General features: G+C 39.1%; 2 protein-coding genes across 5 annotated transcripts in view; one reads left to right on the forward strand and one right to left on the reverse strand.

The window, feature by feature from the left end:
- Positions 1 to 21,945, reverse strand: part of LOC136433559 (uncharacterized) — a 31,917-nt gene extending 9,972 nt beyond the window's left edge. For 2 of the 4 annotated variants that reach the window (XM_066425874.1, XM_066425870.1), the window contains exons 1-8: positions 21,850 to 21,945; positions 21,195 to 21,394; positions 18,561 to 18,588; positions 7,419 to 7,538; positions 6,769 to 6,983; positions 4,897 to 5,001; positions 3,229 to 3,294; positions 1,434 to 1,526 (exon numbers count right to left, since the gene is read on the reverse strand). In XM_066425874.1, the coding sequence (XP_066281971.1) occupies positions 1,434 to 1,526; positions 3,229 to 3,294; positions 4,897 to 5,001; positions 6,769 to 6,983; positions 7,419 to 7,538; positions 18,561 to 18,588; positions 21,195 to 21,263 (696 nt within the window). In that variant the 5' untranslated portion in view covers positions 21,264 to 21,394; positions 21,850 to 21,945. Of the gene's footprint in view, positions 1 to 1,433; positions 1,527 to 3,228; positions 3,295 to 4,896; positions 5,002 to 6,768; positions 6,984 to 7,418; positions 7,539 to 18,560; positions 18,589 to 21,194; positions 21,445 to 21,584 lie in introns of all 4 variants that reach the window. The other 2 variants (XM_066425873.1, XM_066425871.1) reach the window with 2 other exon arrangements.
- Positions 21,925 to 25,228, forward strand: LOC136433572 (multifunctional methyltransferase subunit TRM112-like protein). The gene is made up of 5 exons (XM_066425889.1): positions 21,925 to 22,021; positions 22,784 to 22,859; positions 23,071 to 23,172; positions 24,120 to 24,212; positions 24,386 to 25,228. The coding sequence occupies exons 1-5, from the start codon at positions 21,999 to 22,001 to the stop codon at positions 24,485 to 24,487; spliced, it is 396 nt and encodes a 131-aa protein (XP_066281986.1). The 5' UTR covers positions 21,925 to 21,998; the 3' UTR covers positions 24,488 to 25,228.
- The last annotated feature ends 27 nt before the right edge of the window (positions 25,229 to 25,255 follow it).

Below are 25,255 nucleotides of genomic sequence, written 5' to 3' on the forward strand. Positions count from 1 at the left end.
TGGCAGGAAGAAAGGATTCCCTTAGACTGGAGGAAAGGCATCCTGGTTAAACTACCCAAGAAAGGAGACCTGACCCAGTGCAAGAACTGGCGTGGCATAATGCTTCTCTCAGTCGCCAGCAAGCTACTATGCAGGATAATTCTTAACCGGACAGCAAATGCCATGGAATGAAAACTCAGGGACAACCAAGCAGGATTTCGTCCAAACAGATCCTGTAGTGACCAGATAGCAACTTTAAGAATCATAGTGGAACAATCTGCAGAATTTAATTCACAGCTGTACGCCGTCTTTGTGGATTACGAGAAGGCCTTTGATTCGCTTGACAGGTCCACTCTTTGGAACATCCTGGATCACTATGGAATCCCCACAAAAATCATCAGCATGGTCAAAGTCTTTTACAACAACTTCCAAGCACAAGTATCTCACGGAGGTGATCTTACAGAACCCTTCAACATGACCACCGGAGTGCGACAGGGATGTTTATTGAGCCCGCTACTGTTCATCACTGCACTGGACTGGGTAATGAGGGAAACCACGAAGGAAGGAAGAACAGGAATACAGTGGACACTGACAAATATGTTAGATGACTTAGACTTCGCGGATGATCTCGCCTTGTTGAGCCACAGCATCAGCCAGATGAGGACGAAAACCCAGAAGCTAGAAACAAACTCAAGCCGAGTGGGACTGAAAATAAGCGCGTCCAAAACAAAGGAGATGAGGGTCAAAACAGTAGGGAATGCCAGACCCGTATGCTGCCAAGGAACGGAGCTAGAGTTGGTGAAGGAGTTCACGTACCTGGGAAGTGTAATCAGCAATGATGGAGGGACCACCAAGGACGTGGAGGCACGCATAGGGAAGGCAAAGGCTTCCTTCGCCCAGCTTAAACCCATCTGGAGGGCTAGGAACATCTCGGTACGAACCAAACTGCGGATCCTTGAAGCCAATGTAAAGTCTGTCTTACTGTACGGTTGTGAAACCTGGGGATTGACTCAACTTAACATCAAGAAACTCCAAACCTTCATCAATTCAAGACTGCGTTTCATCCTCGGCATCTGGTGGCCCAAGAAGATAAGCAACGTAGAGCTCCTTGATAGAACAGGTCAGGAACCGGTTGAAGTAACCATAAGAAGAAGGAAGTGGAGGTGGGTTGGCCACACCTTGAGAAAGCCCCCAGCATCCGTTACAAGAACAGCATTAGAATGGAACCCTCAGGGGAAGAGAAAGAGGGGTAGACCAAGGCTCTCCTGGAGGAGAGGTGTCAGGAAAGACCTGGACAGCGCCAACACCTCATGGCAAGAGGCAAAGAAGACCGCCGGAGACCGGAAGAGGTGGAGACTAACCACTGAGGCCCTATGCTCCCGAAGGGGCGAAGAGGATTAAGTAAGTAAGGGTCAAGTACACTTTCCTGCCCCTCCCCATCTGTCTTGTCTTACCTTGTCCTTTATCTTCCTCCAGGGCAGATGTCCGGTGGCAAACTCCACCAGCATGTACAGCAAGGACCATAAGTCATCGTGACGACCCATTTCCTGGGGAGGAATAACCACCGCTTTAATAATAATAATAATCTTTATTGTACATTCATGCCCTATCACGGGCTAAGTACAGGCATGTTGATACAAAATACATGGTAACGTTCATATATAACACTGACAGGATTTCTAATACTAATCTAAAACAATGGTTCTAAAACTACTCTAATTAATAGGTTCAGTTTCTTCTTGCCTCTTTGTGATGTTAGAAATATAAGTTGAGATGGACTTGTTTAATATTGTATGGTACAAGTGTACAATAAAGTTTGGGGAGGATATAACTCTGTGAGATACATGTAATATACAGACAGTAGGAAACTTCTACTGATAAAATGCCACGAAACTTCTTCATTCTAGAGTAATGACTTTTTGTTATACAGTAATAAGCTTGGCTATTACTGCATACAATTTGTATGCCTGTACAAGTTATTCGTAGTCGTAACATTTTATAGTTTGTGTAATTGAGTTGTAATTCAGGCCTTGGCTGCAAGTTCAATAGATCTTACCTATTCCTTTACATTCAGAAAACGTTACATTTAGACACATTTCCAGTCAATAGGTTATTGACCCTGATCACATTCACTTATAACAGAGAAAGCTTGTGATAATTCTTATCATTTTGATATAAGTTTACCTTATAAGGTAGTTTTCTGTGGTGACTGAATGAAGCAAACAGAGATACAGGTAAAAGCATTCCTGGATATGGTACAGATACCATAATCTGTGCTTGGACTCAACTAAGTGTATCATGTTACAGACAGACTGCTACATTGTATATGGATCCCCAGTTCTACCATCATCAATCACATGGGGCCTACCAACCACGCAAAGGTGAAGAATATTGGGTTTCATCCTAGAGAATATTCATTGGTCAAAATATCTTTGAGTACAGTTGAAATAACCATGGACCTTAAGCACTGAGATGAAATGAACAAGCTGATCATTATTCTGAAGCTCAAGTTCATCCCGCTGTTAGCAAAATGCTGTTGGTTCTTTTCAAGTCCTTCATTAAGTGATAGTACTGGGAAGAGACTGCCTGTGTGCCATGGCTTAAAGGATCAGTCAACTGCATTCACTCAATTTTCTCTGTACAATCGTAACAACATTCAATTCAGACGGATATGGCTACAGAATATGATCAATAGAACAAAGAAAAAACATTTTAGACTTTCTGCAACATATGATCCACTGCTCACTGAGTCACACGTGTCATCTGCATAATGTGATGTAACAGAAGCAGTGGATTGTTCATTCCATGACAAAGACTGGAGCTGATCAGTCAAAAATTTGAGTAACTCAAATTTTTGTTTTGGCAATTGTAGTTCAACTTTGTTTCAGAATGACTTATACCAACACAGTGAGCTTTCAAGTGAAAAAAGCACTTCACTATTATACAAGTTTAGCTGCATGCCATTTTACATTTTAGACCTTGAAACATTTGGATTAAGTGCCATCTCCTAATTCACAAATCATATGATTCTATCTCCATGTCATACACACAAACATGTACTGTATATGTATGTCCATCCACCATGCATTACCCCCTCCTCACATTCTTTGTGGCATACTTCAATCTTTCTTTAGGAACTTTTGAAAGGGGATACATTTGTAGCTCTGCGATGGCTGTAGTGTGTGCACATAATGGTAGGCATAACTTATACTGTTAAAGAGATGTAGCATATACACGTGATAAACTCACCAAGTTTTTGTGTGCATTGATGGAGGCATAGCGCACTGTTCCCCTGAATCCTGCCACTGGTCGAGGCTGGAAATAAGTTTACCAAACAAGTAGTTTAGCACATTATGATGACACACCATGTTCTGCAGCTATTTCAATATTGTACCACAATACACCAATGGGGAGATTAATTATGATATCATCAGTGTAGCCTAAATTGCCATAAGAAGGATACTTTCAGAAGTATTACAGCAGGTTAAAGTTCCTCTTTTGTATGGTGCAGGTCAAATTTAATCCAGTATTCAAAACAAAGATTCTTTTTCAGATTGTAACTGATGATTTATATCAAGAAATATTGTCATTCATTATGATGTATAATTTTTTCAACAAAATATAGTTTAGAAAGCTATTCCTAAATTCCAAATTACATGATATTTTAGTATACATACTGACATGTCCCTCTTTTAAGAGCAGTCAACTTAAGGAGAGATCATCAACATTAATGTATTACATATAAACATCATCACATGTTTATGTGCTAATGTGATGTAAATGTTACAAGTCTATGTGGGACTATGTGGAATATCATAATTTCAAGCAAAGTAAAAAGTAGGAGAAGAAACTTCAACATGACTTGCCATTAAGAAATACATGCAGCACATTTAGTGTTTCACAGTCCTGAATCAGATATACAAATGTATACATTTTGTATGCTGTGTCCTCAGAACATTATATAGTACAATCAATTTGGCTCAAAGTGTGTTCATTACTTCCACCGACACCTAGAAGTACAATTTGAAGAAGATTTCACTGCTTATAAAACTGAGGAAGAGATCAGCATTTTATTGATTCACTAATGTAGAATTAAAGTTTTCGTCATCTGCATGAAACAATGGAGGTAAAACCACAAGAAAAGCAGACACATCTGTCATGCAAAGTCTGACTGGCGCCAAATGCGACCTGAAAAATTTATGAGGCATCCAGCAGCCAGTTCTTCAGATCTAGTGACATACATGTGTGCTGGCAGACTAAGGGCCTGAAAACAGACAGTAGCTTTAACTAGTGCACTTGTAATGTGAAATATGTTTATTATGTGAAAATTTTGAGAGATTATGAAGTAACGATTTCAACCTTGGAAAAGCTTATTGGTTTTATCTTAGACCTAAAGGACATTATTTTCATAAGTCTTAGATTAGAAAATTGTCTAAGGTTAAAAATGATTTACATGGCAAATGAATGTTTTTCTTAATGAAATTTTGATACTTGAAAATTCCTTTTGGAGAAAATAATTGAGAAATAATAGAAGAGTACATGCTGGTACACCGTCGTGACAAATTTCCAAGGTACATGTTAACAGATATTGTCTTGGTTCAGATCAGTTCAGTTCAAGAGACACTGTGTCTGTCCCACAAGTCAATATTGTAAGTCAATCAAATCTAATCAGTTTACATATGTATCACAACATTTGTTTGTAGGAAGCTACAAAAGATGTATTAAATCAATCCAAATAGCCCATCTAACTATTCTAAGCTGCAGCATTTAGTGGAGTCAAAAAAAATCTGATGATCGTGATAGCATTTTGTCAGCTTGTTCTCCTGTGCATGTGACCATAGAGACATGAAGAACATGTACATGTACCATCCGCCAGTACACCTTTACGAAGAGTGAGGAGAATCTGTGTGTACTGACCGTCCTGACTTCCCCAGCTGAGTTGGTATACTGTCTGGCCAGCCCAAAGTCTAGTAGGTACACCTTCCTGACGTCTTGGTGCAATCGGCCTATCGTGAAGTTCGACTACAAAATAAAAAGACGTCACTTAATGATCTTAAAAACTTAAATCATCAAATCTTCCTGGATCTTTTGTCAAAGTCGACACATCAATGGAGGAGTTAAAAATCATTTAGATTAAAGTAGACTATAAGGTACATTTTCTGTTTCTTTGTAGTCTTGAACTCATTCTGTTGTGTTATGTTCTGTTGCTACTGATCAGCAAGGTGCAGTCTTAATTTGAGTCACATTTTTCTTATAGGACCAGTACGTTTTTTCTTCATGATAATATTTGAGGAGATGCTAACTAAAATATATGGTCTTATCTTAAGGCTCCTTAACGTATGGGAAAATTGACATGTCAGAAAACAAGTTGCAAATACTGATGATAAATGTGACAATTAGGCATAATTGGTATAGCAACTGTAGGAAGACCATTAAAGTATGATTGTGTATCAGACGCTTTTCTACTTCACTGTAAGTTGTGATTGATAACATCATTAGCGCATCCTAGTTTTTGCCGGATGAAAATCTTGGTAGGCATTGGTCAGATTACAGTAGCCTCAGGTGACCTGAACACGATTACCTCAGAGCCTGGGTACAATTTGTCGACATTTAAGTCATTCCCGGAGCCAATGTGCAGTAGATAGGAGCAGAGTTATGTAATTCCCTAGGCAGAATACGTCCCCATGACCTCAACGGATAAAAATCAATACAAGTTTGAGCAGTTTGCAGGTCCAGTGGCATAATCCGTGCAAGTCTGCCACTCACGCTGTTCTCACACAATCATGTAAGGCAGGAGGACTGGGGGAGGGGGGTAGTGGCAGCGGGTTATACACCATTTGCAGTGCAAGATAGATAGTTGCAATCACTGCTACACTTAGAAGAGCATTATCTTGCATAGCGCCATGGAAAAGACGAGCATGCATCATATATCATAACTTTAGAGGTCCTTAAGAATAAAGAACAGAAAATGTCAACCTGCCCCATGCTGTACATGTATCTAAATGAAGTACAGAATTTGAAATTCTGACTGTTGTCTTTATAAATGCCCTTGCGGCTGGAATAATAACTTCTCAAATTTAATTCTTGTCATTTGTTTTCCAACTTTAACTATCTGATGTTTGGGGAAGAAGTTTGTTATCATGATAATAGCATCCATGAACACAAAGTGACAACTATGCACAGGTTTGATGTCCCTGTGTAGGAATATGGTTACCAACATGATGAGCACATACAGGTTTAATGTCCCTGTGTAATGTTATGAATATGTACACATTTGTTGTCACACTGTACAGTTATGATTAGTACTATAATGGATACATACAGGTTTGATGTCCCTGTGTAGGGTTATGAATACGTACAGGTTTGATGTTAATATGGTTATAAACATGTGTACGTACAGGTTTAATGTCCCTGTGTAATGTTAAGGGTATGTACAGGTTTCATGAATATGTACAGGTCTGATGTCCCTGTGTAGGGTTATGGTTACAAACATGAATATCTACAGGTTTGATGTCTCTGTGTTAAGTCATGAATACGTAAAGGTTTGATGTTTCTGTGTAGGGATATGGTTACTTACTTGCTGATTAATATGTACAGGTTTAGTGTCTCTGTGTATGGTTATGGTTATAAACATATAGATATGTACAGGGTTGATATCTCTGTGTAGGGTCATGAATACGTACAGATTTGATGTCCCTGTGTAATGTTCTGAATATATACAGGTTTGATGTCCCTGTGTTATGAATACGTGCAGGTTTGATCTCCTTATTTAATGCTATGTGTACGTACAGGTTTGATGTCTCTGTGTAGGAAGCCCACGTCGTGGACGGCCTGCACGGCCCGCAGCATCTGGATACCCAGGCGCAGGGTGGTGCTGATGCTGAAGGTCCCGCGCACCTGACTCCGCCGCAGCTCCGCCAGGTTCCGCCCCTGCAGCGACATCACCACATAGTTGAACCGCTCGTTGCGCCCGCAGCTGATGAACCGGCACACGTGGTCCTTCCCTGTAATGGCAGAGTGGTCAAGGATTTTCAATCCAAGTTGAGTGAACAAAAACTTTAGTCAATAACTCGACTGTACTGAAATTTCTCACTGTTGGTACCTTTCAGTTTGGTACCTTGCACATTTCATACTGACTTTGGAAGAGGTCTGAAGAAATATACGTATTCAATGCAATGTCAGTACACTTAAAATGTCAGCAAGCATTATATTCAAAGTGCATATACAATTGATCCTTTAAGTAAGTAAAACTCCTCAAGTTTTTTCAACATCTAAGTCTCTTTCAAAAAGAACCCTTACAATAAACAAAAAATGTTGCACATCATCAGGAAACCTTACAAAAGCTTTGATTAAACAGACAAGTATTTCCAATTAAAGCTGAACAGAATTTATTAAGAGTGCACAGGAAAGAAACACTTTGTATCTTCTGGTTAACTTACCCTGCAGTTTCTTGAGAACAGCCACCTCCATCTTGAGCACCTGTTTGGGCTGACTTGCCGACTCCAGCTTCAGGGCCACAGCCTCCTGGTTCTGGAGGTCACGACCTTCGTAGATCTCACCTGGGAGGAGACAGAAGAGAGGTTACAGTCAAGGTAGATCTCATTCGGAATCCAAGCAGGATGATAGCCTGGGGTTGACAGGAAATATTCTATGATGCGCTTTGTTTGAATAGTGTCAAGCCATTCACTCCTGATTGAGTATCGTGTGACTGGCAAGTGGCATACATGAAGAGTAAAAAATACAGAAGCAATGCATCATTTTGCATCTTTCAAGGTACTTATTTCACTGTACAATATTTCGTATATGACGGACTGTGGCAAGCTCAGCAAGATCTGCTACAAATACGAAATTTGCAACTGGAGATACATTCTTTGTACATTGACAAAAATAAAGAAAGGCCATAAGCGTGTTGCAATTACATAACAATGATACAACTCTTAGAATATCATCATTGAGACTTTCAAGGTTAATCATAAAGCCCTCTTTATTCTTAAAAGTGATGTCTTGTTGGTGCATGAAAACAACAGAGTATAGTCAATCATTTTCAGGGAACTAGTATTACCATGGGCAATCAAGCTGATACCTCAGCTTGAAAAGCACATGCTATGCTCTTACATACCCTTTCTTTCCATCCTCCCACAATCTAATCTTAAGCTTGCAAACATTCTGCCCTGTCTGGATGAAAACTCCCAAAACTAGTGGCACGAATCCAAGCCAATGACTCTCCGGGAGGCTGCAGACAGAAGTAATCATTTGAGCAGGTTACATGCTAAGAAACTGGCAATCTAAGAGGAAAATCTGAATACTACTGTACATGTGATCGCTGGAACAGCTAATTATCTTGATGGAGTCAAAAGCTGGATAAAACTCTGACAACCTTTGAAGCAGACAGGAAGTTGAGTGTCACTTAATACATTAACTGTGGGGGTTTTACTTTTATAATCATATGGTGCAACTCGTCATCATTTCCATCAGTACATTACTGTAAAATGTTCCCAGTCGGAACAGGCTCTATATATAGACACATCTATTATTCAGGGTTGGTGCCTTGCATGACGATGGGAAGTAAATTGATAGGTTGCAAAACTCATGGTACAGCAAGTTGGTTACAGTGACATTTAACTCAGAGTCTGTATCTATACTTTATTGAACTGTCTGCTTGATAGACGAAGTGTGATCCGTGGCTGGCGGTACCTTTGCACTTAGTGCAGTAAAGCAAGTTGTTTAATCAATACATGGAAACATACTTTATAGGAGCAGAGCTGCCTCAGAACAGCACACATAGGCTCACAGGACATTGCTTTTACAATTGGTGGGCATTCTGCTAGCTATATATATATTGATATATACTGTAGCAATTTCTACTCTGTTTTGATGTACATTTTCATGGATTAAAGACAGCAATTCTTGGATCAACTAATTCAGTACTTTCTCAGCTTTTTTTACTGTTTCAGTAAATACAAGCCAATGTGATTTTATTCCATTCCAACATGTGAAATGTTGCTTGGCTGTCTGCTTGACTCAGATTTAGATAAAGTGCTTGTGACCTTGATCCTACACTAATGCCAAAAATTACTGGAGACATTTGGGGCAATAATGATAAACAATCGCCATAAAAACAACCAATAAATTACCATGCTGTGTGCTTTTTGTCAAACAACTTCATTCAATTCTTTTTGAAATGACCTGAATCTGATGTAACCATTTTTAATTTTCTTGAATTTGCCAGTATGTTTCAGCATACCCAGAAACAACATGTTTTCTTCCAGCTCAAATCACTGGCATTGAGCCGTTGACAGCCCTTTGAATTGACACTGCAAGTAAATTTGATTACACTGATACTAGGTCAGTACAAAATTGGTTGATGGAGATTGATGCGGCAGTGTTCACAACATAATCAGTTTAGCACAGCAGAAATACCTTCACTTCATCACACTGCTGCATATGGAGATGAAACTGGGCCCAGACAATCAAACATTATTCCTTACCATCCTAAGACAACCACTGACCTGGTCTTTTTTGCAGATATCATCAGCTGGGATCTAGTTATTCCATTAAAGAATCAAACAAAAAATGTGTAAGGAAATCTTAATGAAGGGAGCAGAGGTCAACAATTGATCAATACATGGGTGATTGTAATTTATCAAATAAAATAGTGTACAGGGTAACAAGAAATGTTCCTGACTACCCATTCTGAGAATTTTATCAGGAATAGTCCTAAACCAAATAAAAAGACTTTCCTTTAATGTTGCTTTAAATGTGACGAACTATGGTTTCTGGAAATCTTCATAATTGATTGGGGATAGATTCATCTATCCCAGTGGAGCTATAATTGTATTCACAAATATTTTTGTATCTTCTGTTATGGGCTATACTCTGATCAAACTAAGCCTGCGGCTGGGAGGATGTGACCCATTTTTGTTTGCTTGCCAGCAAAGCGGTAGTTTAATCAAAGAGTGAGTCCAACAGCAGACATGTGGGACACATCTCGCGCACTAAGGGATGTGGTATGGAATTTCATGAGATGATGACTTCTGCAACATCTCCCAGTTCTCAAACCAACTTTGGTCTTGACAGTAAGCTGTAAATCACAGTAGCAATACCTCAGACCTTTATCCATCCGTCAATAGGACTAAATTCCCTCCCAGCTGGGTCAGCACAAAACATCAATACTTCCGCTGACGTTCCAACTCCACCAGTAATACCTGCACTGAGCATACCTCAGGGTACGTTGATGAAGGTTAGACATCCAGGTAATAAGATACGCCAAAAATAGTTACTCAAGCAACTGGATAAAATTTTGAAACAGCCAGATGTTTCAGACAGCATCCGCTATCTTTCGTCAGTGACCAAGGAAAGATCTGGCAGAACCAGGTTTTATATCAAAACAAATGAATAGATATGTTTATGAAGTGAAGACAATTTCAGATGGTTCTATGGTTCATACCTCAGGGTGGCTCTAGACCTGGCACTTGCAGTAAGTCTGTCTTAAATAGACCAGTTATCAGATGGCTAGTCTTAATACCTATACTGATTTCTGATATCGAAAGCTATCTGCACAGATAGTAGACTTTGAATCCGTAAAACAGTTTAGCTGTTGATAGTTTTAGCCTGCAGCCAAGGTAGGTTTCAACTGTTAAATTACAAAAAGGCATGTTTCCTTGTCATTGGCATAGCCCTTCAATGTCACACTTGACTTGTAATCTTTTATAACTTTTTCATGGATGTTTATGATTTCTAAAACATTTTATATATCATATACTGTACAATAAAAGTTAAATACCATAGCCACAGATCTAGAGTACATATGAATATTTAGAAAAGAACGGTGTGTAACATAGGATGGCTAAAGAGTGGTATCCACAAAATGAGGCACAGACTGGCATCTAGTCAATCCACTGTCATGACCCCAAGCTGTCCCTGACAGAGGCCTGCCTTGGCCATGAAATGAGCTGGCTACATCAATGGAACAATTAAAGTGCCGCAAGGAATGATAAATGGACAGATATCAAGGGTATGACTGGTAATCCGGCAGAGACCGGCGCTATCTTTTCACCTTTAAATGGTCAATATTGAATGAATTGCTTCCAGCTCTTACAGTATATTGTGAATATAGCTTCGAAGCTGGTGTGTTACCCCGAATGACGGTTATACTGACTATATAGATACAGCTACAGAATATAATCATGATGTTCCATCTACAAGTAGATAATAAAACGGAGATGGCATGAATACCTTTCTTTACTTGTAGCATACATGCATTGTTTTTGTCTGTATCCAGAAATACTGTTTTCTCTATCCTAGAATAGTACCAAAAAAGGCAAAATTCTCGACATATCAGACTTGTAGTAATTTAGTTGAGATGACAGTAGAGCTACATCTAAGGCCTCAGCATTTTAACTCTCGGTAAGTGTTTCCAATCTGCCTGTTTAATGTTCAAACAAAGACCTTATATCCAGTATTGGTCTTTTAAGACTTGGTATTGTACCTAATATATGTTCATGCAAGTCAATGGAAAGCCAGCAACAGCAATCTCAGCACCAGGGACAAGGAAACCCTGCATTATGAATGCTGATACACACCTGCGGCCATAAAAATGGCCTGATTATGGCTGGCATCATTGCACACTCACTGACATACAAATATGCATGGTGCCAAGATTGAGGTTGCAGAATACACTGTGAAAAATTGTCTGGAACTTCATAATCATGCTCGACTGCTTAGGACTAGAAAGAACTCTCTGCCTCATTTGTGGTAATATTGAGTGTAATTCAACCTACACACAAAATGCTGTACATACAATTATGTATCAAAATGGCTTATTTTAGAATACATATTTTTGGAAATCAATAGCAACTGTAGCCATGTTTGAAACACATGTATCCATCTGATGTTACGTGAACTATGTGGCCAATGTCTGGCACTAGAATTTATGACTACCTGGTCTGAATCAAGCTCAGATAGAGCTACTCTACATTACTAGTATATGAGGGTGGGCTCAAATCACTTCGTTGATGAAGGAAGATGAGGCAAAGTGCTAATGCCCACCATAAAACAGAGTAGGCATGGCATTTTGATATGGAAACTTACAGTATACTGTAAATGCATTTATGTTTGCATGGTTTTTAATTCGCGGTGAGGAGAAAAAGGAGTGTTCGGGGTGGCTTTGAGTTCACGTTTGAAACAAAAGTTGTGCTACAGAAACACTGGCGAAAAAAACGTTTGCGGTGGTTTTAAGTTTGTGGCAAAGAGCTTACTGTAAAAAAACGTGAACATAAAACCACAGCGAACATTTCTGCATTTACAGTAATTCTTCATCAATATCTAAATAGAATACGATGTACAATCCTGAATAGATATTAAACACAGTGACTCAAGTCAAAAGATAGCTGTCTGCTCTAGATTGAGATCTGATTATTGTATGTAGGACACAGCTATGGGGGCTTTAAGCATGGAATTGCAAATGCCTTGGAAAAGGTGATCAGTTTTCCACACTTCAATTACTTAAAGCTAGGCTGGGATATTTATGCAACATTTGTTAACCCCTAGATAACTCTATTTCTCCTGGAAATGAATGAATTTCAGCAAAAGGTGATTTACAAAATGAGGGATTCATAGAGAGATAAAAAAGCTGCTGATTTGATAAAATATTGTTTAATGGCTCATTGGTCTGGAATAGGAAAAATGTGTTCCAATTACTGTGGGTCAAAGGTGAACATGGGCACATTTACTTTACATACAAATTTCTTCTCAAATAAACTGGCATCTTCCATTTTAAGCTCATTCATAAATTTTGCTTTAATGCCCCCAGCATAAATTTTCTGACAATAGAAGATGTTTTGATTTCTCTTACTGTACATGTGAGGATAATTATAACATGTGGAAAATTATAAGTGCATTTGCATCCAATTTAGTCTGCAAAAATTACTTATATAGCTGTTGAAGGACTGCTAGCCATAATCCCATAATCACAAATGTGTGGCATGTGATAATAAAAGTCTTGTGGTTTTGAACTTTCAACAACTCTATATATAGACAGGTTTATGGAACAGAAAGGTCAATCAATATCTATGGTAGACAATCATATGCAGAGGTCATTGCACCTACATGTACTTTATATCCTGCCCTTCACTGACAGATCTTTTATTCAAATTGTTCTTGGGGTGACTTGAACAAAATGACACCATTCTGTGATGATAACATCTAACACCATTAATTTGTAACAGTAAAGACATGCCTATTTTCAACCTTTGCGGGAAACATTGCTGAATATAGCAATCAACAAGAGGATACTAGTTTGTCAACGAAAAACGTTTTGTCAAAGGAAGGTCAAAGACTGAAAATAAGATGTTTACAATGCAGGTATCAGCATAATCTTAAGAGGACAAGTGGAAAACCGCCAATCACAGCGCCTGAGAAAATGCATTTTGACCCTGAGTTCTGGTAATGTACACTACAGCCCTCCATTCTGTGCCATTAGCAGGGAGGGTGTTCATCATCATAGCTACACAGAGTCTAAAGAGAAGTGGTCTGCCTTTATGGCTATTACTCTGACCTATAGGGTTACAAGTGTCAGCATCGCTGCATTTTACTACCTACTGAAAATCTGGCAATTTGACAACATCCGCCTTAATCTTTATGTCACATACAATTTACTTTTAAAAAGATGCCACCAATTCAAGAAATATCATCATCTACATTTTTTTCATTTTTGCTTCCGTCTGTTCTGAAACTATCCTCCCGTTCTTTTTCTGGGCATCTTGCCCAAATGACGACCTGTCTCTTTTTTCTATTTCGTATCATTTTCAGAGAGTTTATAATTTGAAATACATGGTAAAACTTCATCAGTGAATAAAAAAAAACTAATCTTTTTTTCTTCTTAACTTCTCATCATCAAAGAAAAACACAGCGTTAACAAGAAAGGTTGCGTTCAGAAGAAGTGCCTGGAAATCCACTGTGATTTTGAAAGAAGTTCCACCACTACTTAAGCTAATGGGGGCTATAAACACTTGTTATTCCCCATCTCACACAAGGCTCAAGATGGATGGGTTCTGCCTGTGATTGGATGGCTCATCGGCCACCTGAACATCGGGAGAACGTGCTTCGCAGCTCATGACCAATTTTCCTCACCTGAACCTGTTTTCAGCCCTATGTTATTATAGCATACATCACCTGCTGCCGTGCCATACCACAGGGACTGGAAATGTCATTTCCAACCTTAAGCTCACTTTGCTTAGTCAGGCATTTCAATGACAAATAGCGTATTAAGCTTTCCTGAAATGGAGGCTTCAGAGGATTATGGTATACTATTTTTGTTGCAATTTTGTTACAGGATCCTGCCAGATTCAAGTTCTGATGAAAATGCAATGCGGTAACAATAGAGAAAGTTATTCTTGTCTCATGGCTGCAGCTAAGGCCACACCATTCTAATTTCTTGGAATTTAAAAAAAATGCTCAGAGGAAAGTTTGTACTTTGGTGCACACAATTTCAGGGAGTGATCAGGGTCAGGTGCAAGTTTTCACCCCAGCCTTCTGTTGTCATGATTTTTGTGTGTGTAAAATTTAAAAAAAATCTGTGCACCAAGAAATCAAATTGGTGTGGCCTAACCCTAAGAATGTAACTATTTTTCTACAGGTAGTAAAATTCAAACATGATAATGATAGAATCAATGGATAAACTGAACCCGTCTTTCACATGTATTGACCAGATTTCCTTGTAAAATAGTTGCAAATTGTGACTGCTCATAAAGGTTGAGTTTCTGGACTACTTTTATTAGGCTGGTGTGGTTCATTTGTTTTACGGCCTGCAGAAGGCTAACACCGGTAAGTACATCAATTACTCCCAGAAAATCAGTTTACACCAACTTCTGCCAGTGTGGGGCAAAGGACATTGCAGAAATTGGTTCCCACATCCAAACAGAAACTACTCTGGATAAAGTGTCAATGATTGTATATATGTATATATTGTTGTTGGGCTGATATCTTATTGACTTCTGCTTACTATATCCTCTCTATCTATTTACAGATGTCCACATTTTTGTATATTGCTGATATTTTTGGTCTTGTTCAGCAAAAGATAAAGTTGGAAGAACAAGAGGTGGAAATCTGTAGATCTATTAACTCATGTGAACATCCGTTTTGCAGCTTCGCTTGCACGCAAGCCTTTTCAGAGTGTGGGAGTAAAATTTAGTGTTTAGATGTAAACGTGTCTTGAACACATTCAGCTCACGTTGGCAGTCTAGTTCAACATTCAAGAACGGCTTACTTCACACAGTTCTGCAATTATCCCCAGGGCATATCGGTCACTACACCACGGCTCTATCAGCTTTACAACTCATCACGTTTATGCAGGTTGTAAAGCCTTGAACCTAATCATAAGGAGATTCCACAGTGTAGCAACTACAGTAATTAACATCAAACATTATCACTAACTTATTACTCATTACAATAACAATTGCCAGTACATATTGTCATCACTGTACAAGTAGGGATCTAGGAAACCCAACACAGAATCTTGAAAATGTTAAGTTAAAATTGAATTAAGGTGCAGGATATTCTACAAAAAAAAGGTAGATAGATGAATGATCATATAATTGAACAGTTTTCCCGTGCCAATTGCCAGGGGTATAAAACCCCAGATTGTTTTTCACCCATGACTGTTCTGTCCTGTTTTTGCATAAACAAAACGCAAAACTCAGCAAAATGCCTTCCCTGACCCAGTAAGGACAGAGGATATGCTGGTAGCCCTTCCTGTGACTGCGGAACTTCAGTATCCTGCAACGTACCTAGCATATTAAGTACGTACAAGTATGTATGGGCTGACCAGGGGGTTGTGGATCAAACCTCCACACCCTTTTGGGAACTACATGTATCAAACACAGTAACTTGTCACCACTATTCTACTAAGGCTGCATGATCGGAGGCAGCACAAATTTCAACACTCTACAGCCCCTGTTTCTTTAATTCCACTTTGTTCACACCTTACATCACCTTTTTAAACATGAGTCCCTGAATTTTCACAGCTCCCATATATTTTACACCTACCACATCCCTTATTAAAGGCCTTTCAATTCTTATGCTCTGACCTACATTTGAAGAAACGTTGGGGAAGTTTTTTTTAGTTCCAATCATTGCTGAATGGCCATATCTAATATCCATGCAAATGTGGTGCTTTGGCTGGTTGCCAGTGAAAATTCACAATCATGATACCACCTGAGAGATGTAGAAATGAGCCGAAAAACATTTGCCTGCAGGTTGGTTCTTATCTGATGGTACAGGCTGTAAATCTGGAATCCGGTAGTAAATGAATAGATCTGATATAAACCAGTGATAACAACCAGTGATAACAAACCAATAGCAAATTTAACAATTACAATAACTAAAGATAACATTGGTACATGCAGGGCTCGAAATTCATCTTTGGGAATAGGTGCACTGGTGCACCCAACTCAAAAAATTGGGTGCACAGAACGAATTTTGGGTGCACCAGATAATATAAAGTTGAATGTTCTTCAGAACATAATTACAAAGTTTAACGCTGCTGCCTTTCTTAAGAACTTCAATCTGTAATTCTATAGCTAACTTCAAAATTTCAAACAAATAATACATTAAATAAAGTAAGGCAAAAGGTTATCATGCTGTTTTTTATACTTACATTTCAAGCATATTCTGTATACTAGTGTACAATAGTACCTTAACCCTATAGGCTACAAAAATATATAGGTGCACCAGTGCACCCAGAGTCAAAAATTAGGTGCACAGCTCCAATTTTGGGTGCACTGGGTGCACATGCACCCACTATTTCGAGCCCTGGGTACATGTGATAATAGTCACTGTGCATGCTACAACGTAACAGCCTAGATTGTTCAGAATACAAAGTAGTGATGATAAAATCTGGCAGAGGGACAGGGGAGGTGATACTTGTAACCTTCCAATGAAGTTAGTGCAGTAAGGATGGAAATACTTTTATTTCTCTTGTCTACAAAATGTGATTTATGAAATCAAGCCCATGTCATTTTAATTTGTCAAATTGCAGTTTTTCAGGGTGCATGTACCAGTGATAAATGGTAATTGATGACCTTTAGTTTACTTACTCTTTCATAGATGTATCATTAAATAGTACCATATATTGAGGGAGTATTTAGAGTCCTGATAAAAGCCAAGAGTGCCACATTTATTGTACAAGGTGGTGAGGTATTGGATGTGAGGGGCAAGTCACCTGGTGGTGATCTATCAATACTGTAATTCACTTTATCTTCATGGTAGCAAAATTTCATGGAGTAAGGAAAATGGACATTTTCACTGAACTTAAACTTCATGGTGGTGCCAAATAGAATGGATGTGTGAAGGAATCATGAATAATTACAACAGGTTTTTTCATGGTGATGATAAGTCCACGGTACAGAGATGACCCTGAAAACAGTGAACATAAAGTTACGGTGAAAGAAACAAGAATTACAGTACTCTCTGCACCTGACTTCTGCCTAGTTGGGACCTAACTGAAGACATGACTTGGGTTCCGAATGGGGGCTTTATAAATTGGATGTCTGGGAAGGGGATTAGCAGCACACAAGTCATCCTCAGGCTCCATCTGGGAACTTATAAGGAACTTGGTTAATGAAAGGGCAATAGTTTGATTGTTTCACCAGAAAATTACTTCACAGTGGTTGCCAGATGGAATGAATAGACCAGGACAATTAATTCCATACTGACATACTTAACTTTGCTGAAATGAATTTGCCGAAATTTTACTTCTGACTCCTGCTATGTACTTTCTTGACTATCTACTCTATTTACAAAAGAGAACTTAAATTTGCTGATGAAAGGTTTCAAATTCTCCATGATAGCATCTCTCCCTGATTGCAGCCCACACCCAATGACTACCATAATGGCCTGTCTCTCATGACTCTTAAACCAGGACTAGGGCACTTTTACTGCCGCAAGCTGCTATGAAGGATGAGTTACGGCACTGGCTACTTTCAAGGTGAGGATTTGGGGCGCACTTGAGGCATGATCAAGAGGCCATTTGCAAATTGTACAACGTGCCACCCATACGGAAGCTGTGAAAAGCTTAGACGGCAAAAACAAATTGGGTGTATTTGACCTTTGAATTTTCTATGCAAAATTTTAGGCAACATTTTCTAGATATCGTAGAGATAGAAAAATTGTAGCATTTATACATCAGTCTATACTACAGTGACAGCTTCTATCTAGTCTTGTCACCCCGAGGAAGCCCCTACTTTTTTTCTTACCCTGACACTTTACAAAAGGCTGCCCAGTGCCAGGAACACAACATTTGCAGCTTTTGTAAATGATGTCATCTAACCAGCATCTTCCACAGACATTCACCATTTAACCTCCCATTAATTAAGATACTGATATTGTCAGCTCTAATATGAACATTACTCTGGGTTCAGGTATAGTTCAACCATGACAAGCCAGGTTCATGTCTATGATGTAGTCCACCATCCCAAAGGTGATGATGATGATGATGATGATGATGTGACAATTTAACCTGTTTTACCAACTGTATAGACTGTTTATCACTTGATATAGTTCAGAATGGAAAATTGTAAACTTACCAAATCCTCCGCCTCCAATCTTCTTAACCTGTGACAAGAATAGCAACAACAAGAAAAGAATTGATTTCATGACATTTATAAATGCTTAAATCTATAGGGTGAAGGTCAGTGTCAGTACAAAAATTATTCCTTTCCCTTTTTATTGATGGTACATGTTTATTCAGTAGACAAGGCACACCCCTGCTATAAGTGAAATATCAATACAAGGGCAGGTTTGATATAGGATGAAATTTTCGCCATAATCAGTGACCAAGTTGGGTATTGATTACGTCAAGAGCAGAGTTCCCTCACCAAACTTCATCACCCCTGTTGAATATCTGATAACCCCTGATAAACTCTCCAAGTGCAGGGGTAAGACATACTAGATATGTTATGTAACTCTAGGACATCCAGGGAATCATTGACTTATTTGAATGGTGCAATTCAATCTGTATTCTTCAGATAGCATGAATATTTCACTAAAAATGACTCACCAAGATATGGATTACAAATATCTCTGTATTACATTGAGCACAGATGGTCATGCTTTTACTGGGAGTGTGAATAACTTCAATAAGGTGTAAATTTTCTGCTTGGCTACCATACATTCATTTGGTGATCTGCATTCTTCTTCTGTTTCTATCTACGTATAAAAACTTTCTTCCCTATCTTGTATAAATTTTCTGCTTGGCTATCACACATTCATTTGGCCTTGGTGATCTGCATCTTTCTTCTTCTGTTTCTATCTATATAAACTTTCTTCCCTATCTTGTATAAATTTTCTGCTTGGCTACCATAAATTCATTTGGTGATCTGCATCATCTTTCTTCTTCTGTTTCTGTCTATATAAACTTTCTTCCCTATCTTCATGATCACAGCTAGTGCTAACATTCCGCAGCCTGATAAGTGGCTTCCCCCTGTTTCTGGTATGTACATGTGTGTTGTGCAGACCACAGATAGGTCCAGCCTCCTGCTGGTTCAAATCATCCAGACAACATGACAGTTTGGAATTAGGAAAAAACAGCTCAGGAATCCAGAGCTTGGGATATTTTCTACTAGTCTCTACCAGACTGACTACGCTGGATATAGGGAGAATAATTTGCCAGGGGAGTTTGGCTACCAAAGGGTTTGACTGGCGGCGCAGTTAACCTTCCCGTGGACTATTCTCTCCTGGCCAATTATTCTCTTTTTGCCAAATTCTACAATCTAATATCCATACCCTTGAAAGAAGGCCTGGTGGAGACTACTTTTTTACTAGATGGGGCATAGACTAGTACTGGTGACTTGCTTTTTATTTGGTTAACTGGAGGCAGGCTAATTATCCAGACTTTCTGCACAGTGCAAGATGGCTGGAAGCTCAGTGGTTGGGACAGCAGCCAAGTATTGAATTGCAGTTTATCCATCACGTTGGTTTCTCAGTGTGGAGCTGCATTACTTGGTAGCATGATAATGGTGAAGGCTTACATTATGTTACTCTAGTTGGTACTTTGGTATTACCATATGATCTCACTAGTCAGTTGTAACTGTGGCAGCACATAGGATATTCACTGTTGCAAAGAACTCCCCTGTCAATTAAGAGAACATTTATAGCGCAAATGGACTGCACTCACCAATCTCCGAACCATTTTCCAAGCAATAGTCTCACTCAGAGAATGACCTCGTTCCATAATTTTGCAGCTTACAGTATGCATATTATATCTCAACATTCTGTACACTGAAGTAGTTGCATTCCTCGTCTTACAAATACAATAAAGATTAATTCTTGAAGATTTTCCTATGGCTCTACCTTTTTAAGTTCCTAGCAATTTCATTTTAACTTTGATGGAGCTCAAGACTGCTTAATTTTATGTGTACCTCAATATTATCATTGCTGGAGCTTAGCCCCTAATGCTACTGATGCTTTAATTCTTATTCAGTCAAAGTGTGTCTCATGTAAGTTGCATTTACATTTCAGCAATAACACTGACAAGCAAACTGCCCTTGTCATATTCCTAAGTCACCCGTTTAAAGTTCTAGCTGTTGTTGCAAGAGATGTGGATTAATTAACATTATGCAAGGTTTGCAAATTTGATTTAATTTGTGTTGCAATTCCACAAATGCAAACATGTGTTAAGGAATCTATAAAGTCTGCATAATCAGCCTGACTGGAAACATTGGCATCACTCGTATTTTACATTTCAGTTCAGCATTCAATTTTGGAAACCCAACCCCAGCAAACCCAACATGTTCTTGAGAATCTACTAACAACTTAACAAGGTCATCCGTTACAGTTGATATCCATTCTGCTCTGGCTGTGTGGATCAACTGGTGCCAGGTGGCAGTCCTAATTATGGGATAATGTTACACTCATGTGTGATGCTTAATCCTCTGTTGTTACAACTTTGCCACATTATCCTACATGTGACTTTTCCCAATTTCCTTTTGTAAGTTCAGTTTGTATTGTATTGCTTAAAAGCAATTATTCAAAATTTTAGAATCTGTCTTTACATCCCTTGACTTGAGATGACATACTAGCTCACCAATTTCCATAACAATGCTGTGCTTTTGTAACAGGTGGTTCTTAAACAATAAAACACAATGAGGAAAAGTGGTGCACATAATTTGTTACATTCTAACGATGCTAATTATGTACAACAGGAGTTTGTGGTGACCTACCACTTCCCAGCGGTCCTTGACCAGGGCGCCAACCTGCAGGAGATCCTCGGCCATGGTGGTGGCCGTCATGGTTGATTTGTAGATGTTAGTCTAGCTGTGCACCTGTCAGCACAGAGGGGAGGGGCAGGTTTCCTCACCACTCACGCAGCCGGCGACCGGCGTAAGGGTCTTCACCGCGCTTTGGCGTCATCTAGTCATCGCTGCAAACGTACGGGGAAAGAACAGGAACAATCCATGCGTTTTCTTGAGTCTGGAAAGGCGTCAATTGTCCTTAATTGTTGTTTAAATCTGGATAGAGACGCGCTGCTTCGGATTATAGGCCGGGCACGTTCCCAACATAAATCTATACGTCATGATACCAAGACTTGGATTTCTACCTTTCACGCTTACCGTCCATTTTTCTACTCCCAACAGATCTTCTCCACAGCTCGGCACGTAAGCGGTAAAATGAAACCCAAGATGCTCTCAAACGTCTTAATTCGTAACCCTAAGGTTAGGGAAGGCGACTTCCGAGCAGCCGACACTGTTCACGAATACTCCCCCGGTTATCGCGGGAACGATGACGTTTCACGTAATATATCTTATTCTCTTAATCCAGTACGTGCTTAATGTTCCCACACCTCCAGGTAAGGTGTAAAACATATACATGACTTACCAAAAATCGGGTGAAACACGCACGATAAAAAACATTTAGGTTACTGAGTCAGCCATGATTGCCTTGGTTCCGGGGCTACTCCCGACATGCACCGCGCGACAAGCACAGGTTAAAGGTTGTACTTCCGGGTTGCGAAAAACGTGGGTTGCATGTTGTTGTCGTTCAGAACAACTTAAGTATCAATTTTGTCTATTATGGGGATATATATGATACAATATCATTACATTAAGGTAGTTCAGGTAAATGTTATGCCCCCTTGTCCAACAAAAGTTCACTATAGGATACTGTGACACGTGCAGAGGTAAATTCAGCTTTGATATTGTCATGTGGCTACATGCAGGCCATGCATGGCACATGGTTTGCTTTGCATTTGTGAGTTTTCTTGACTCAGAGCAGTCAATTGCAGTCATAATCAAAGCACACGTGTGACTTCATGTACCTGAAAGTAGCAAGTAAGACCAGTAAACAGTTTAAGCGGAACAGTTTGTATTTGCAATGATTACATTTTCATTGTAATACTGTAAATACATTTATTTTCATGGGGACTTATATGGCACCATTGGGGACTTAAATGACCACATCTTAAGATCTACATGTACTGCAAGTGGTGAAATATTCACAAAGTTTCAATGTTCACGATTTTTGCAATGAGCTCTCATGGCTTGCATTACAACTGCATCAACTGCGAAATCAAAGACACTGTGCAGTGAATTTACAATATTGTGATATACAAAATGAAGCCAAAAGCTTGTGTGTGTTTATACTTACCTTATAAAGGATTACCTTACCACAGATGGGATGATCTACAAGCTTTAACCTTTAGCACACTGAAGTAGCTGTTTGCACTCAATTCCCAATTGGTTACAAAGTTAGGCAGAAGGTTAAGAAAGTTTTTTTCTTTAACTTGAGGTTGATATTTCTATTTCCTCCACAGCATGAGACTCCTAACACACAACATGCTGACTTCCCATGTTAAAGGGGTCACCAATGGGTATCCTCTCAAGTTACAGGTGGATGATCACTACTACTTTAGCTTCAAACTTGATTTTACACTGTAACAAAGACTTGTAAGTTGTAGCAAACGCTGGATGTTTTTTCAATTTTGTGTCCTTTGTTTCTTCAACATGCACTAGACCTATTTTTAAATAGCTACATGTATACTTTGGTACCTTTGTATCACTGGTAACTTACACTTTGATGTGTTGTCCTCCTTTACTGCAGGCTGAAAACATCAAGGTCATGTCTGTTGACTTCAATCCTGAGTTTGTGGCAAGAATGATCCCCAAACTGGAGTGGCAGGCACTGGTCCAAGCAGCAGAAAGTGTGAGTATGCTGTGCTTTTTGTCCATTTTTAGGCTACAACGACTTAATTCTATGGATGATACTTGTTTTTGAGACTCTGGAGACCCCAAAACTAATGCAACAGGGCACGGGGGAAAAATCCAGCAAAAAAAAAATTCTGCGAAACCGTAGGACTACAAAGCTGGTGTTGCAAATTGAACCGCAGGACACAGTGTATCAAACAAACAACAAGTCTTTATTTGTAGGAGGTACATGTTACGTGTAGGTTGTCTCGTTCATCTTAGCAGACTCAGCTGAAGTCATCGAAGTTTAATATACAATCAAAGAAGTACACTATTAGAAGGTATTTGGCTCAAAGGACTGTGGATGATATAAGATAGTGATGAGAATACTCATAATAAGGGCAGTTTCAGCATACATGGTATTGAAATCCATATGTACCTCTACATCTCGTACATTGATGAAAGATTTAGTAATCTGTAACAGGTCTAACCATCGCATTTCAGACATGCTCTAGTTTCATAATGATGATACCACAACGTAAAAAGGATCTCATCATGAAAAAGATAAATGAAAATATGAAATAGAATAGAAAGTATCTCTCTCCTCTACACCCTGCTGGCCAAATACTGGCCCAATTTTGCAGCTATGTGAGTCAGCAAGTTCCAAAGTTCTGTGGAGTCGTTGGAGATGATTTTTTTTTGAGAACAGGCGAAAATCAATGCGCGCACGAATTTCATCCATAAAATTAGGTCGGTGTGGCCTTATCTGTTCTTATTGCTGATGAAAGGGATAGTCTGAACGTACTACAACAAGTAGGAAACAAGTGTGCCAAATGTCTTAAGGGCTTTACATCCTTTGCCTATCAACATTTGTAGATGTCTGGTATGTCAGTGATAATGAAAATGATATGTATCCCGTCTCTGTTTCTAAATTGATTCTCCTTCGTCATGACTTTTTCCATGCAGATTGGACATCTAGGGGACTTGCCACGAGAGTTGGTGCCAGAGTACGAATCAAATGAGGAGTTTTTGAAGATGGCACATCATGTCTTAATGGAGGTAAATACACCTTATTTTGAGGCTGAAATTTGTTTCAGCATTACTGTCATTCAAAACAGCTCTAAACTTTAAGTACCGAAGTCATATGGGTATTGCTGAGTAGCAAATGCATATTGGTACCTGGGGAGATGCTGTCTATTGTTGATCAGTAACGAGTGTTTTAACCATCTCAGGTGGAAGTAATAGAGGGAAACCTGGAGTGTCCAGAGACTGGCAGGAAATTCCCCATCAAAAATGGCATTCCCAACATGTTACTGAACGAAGATGAAGTATGAAGTCCAACTCTGTAACTTCTTAATTACCCAAACTATCATTATCCAGAGACTTTTATAAGTGTACAAGTGTGTGGCATAGATCAAAAAAGTCATTGTACCAGACTTTGTATTTTACATGGCATTGTATACTGTTGGAGCATGTAGGAAGCAGGTGGTCATAATTAATGATACTGTACTAAGTTTAAATTGCACTGGAAGAGTAACTCCTCAGACGCCAATTATTTGTATATTTTTGGCCTCTGATGCTTAAGCCTCAATCAAATGTCATATAGGGACTGTAAATTGAAAGTGCCCTCTACGTATGGAAGGAAAGAAACCTGGCTTTGAATTGAAAGAACTGGAGTATATTTACTTCTAGATAATGTATAGGTCGACTCCAGCTGATTGACACCTTATTTTTCAAGCCAAAAGTTCTTTTGTACTGTGCTGAACAATGGCTGTCACTGTAGTACCAACTGCTGTTTGCACTTAAGTGCGTTCTTTTCCCTGCCTTGATCAATGTGCAATGGAGCCATGTAAAGAACAAACATATACTAGTATACAGCGATGGTATTGTTCAAGGTATTATATTTGTGCAGAGTTCTGCCAGTAGTGCTGTGTTACTGATCTATAAACATTATGCACTTGTATATGTAAGCCCTGTGGGGGTGTTTGGCAGTATTATATTCTTTGTAACATTTCCTCATGTTTACCAGTGGCAAACTTTCATCTTCCAGTGCCAAAGCAGTCCTTTAGAGATATTGTCCTATAGGACAGCGTGGGCAAGTA

The sequence above is a fragment of the Branchiostoma lanceolatum genome, chromosome 4 (assembly GCF_035083965.1).
Source record: "Branchiostoma lanceolatum isolate klBraLanc5 chromosome 4, klBraLanc5.hap2, whole genome shotgun sequence".
NCBI classification, from domain to species: domain Eukaryota; kingdom Metazoa; phylum Chordata; class Leptocardii; order Amphioxiformes; family Branchiostomatidae; genus Branchiostoma; species Branchiostoma lanceolatum.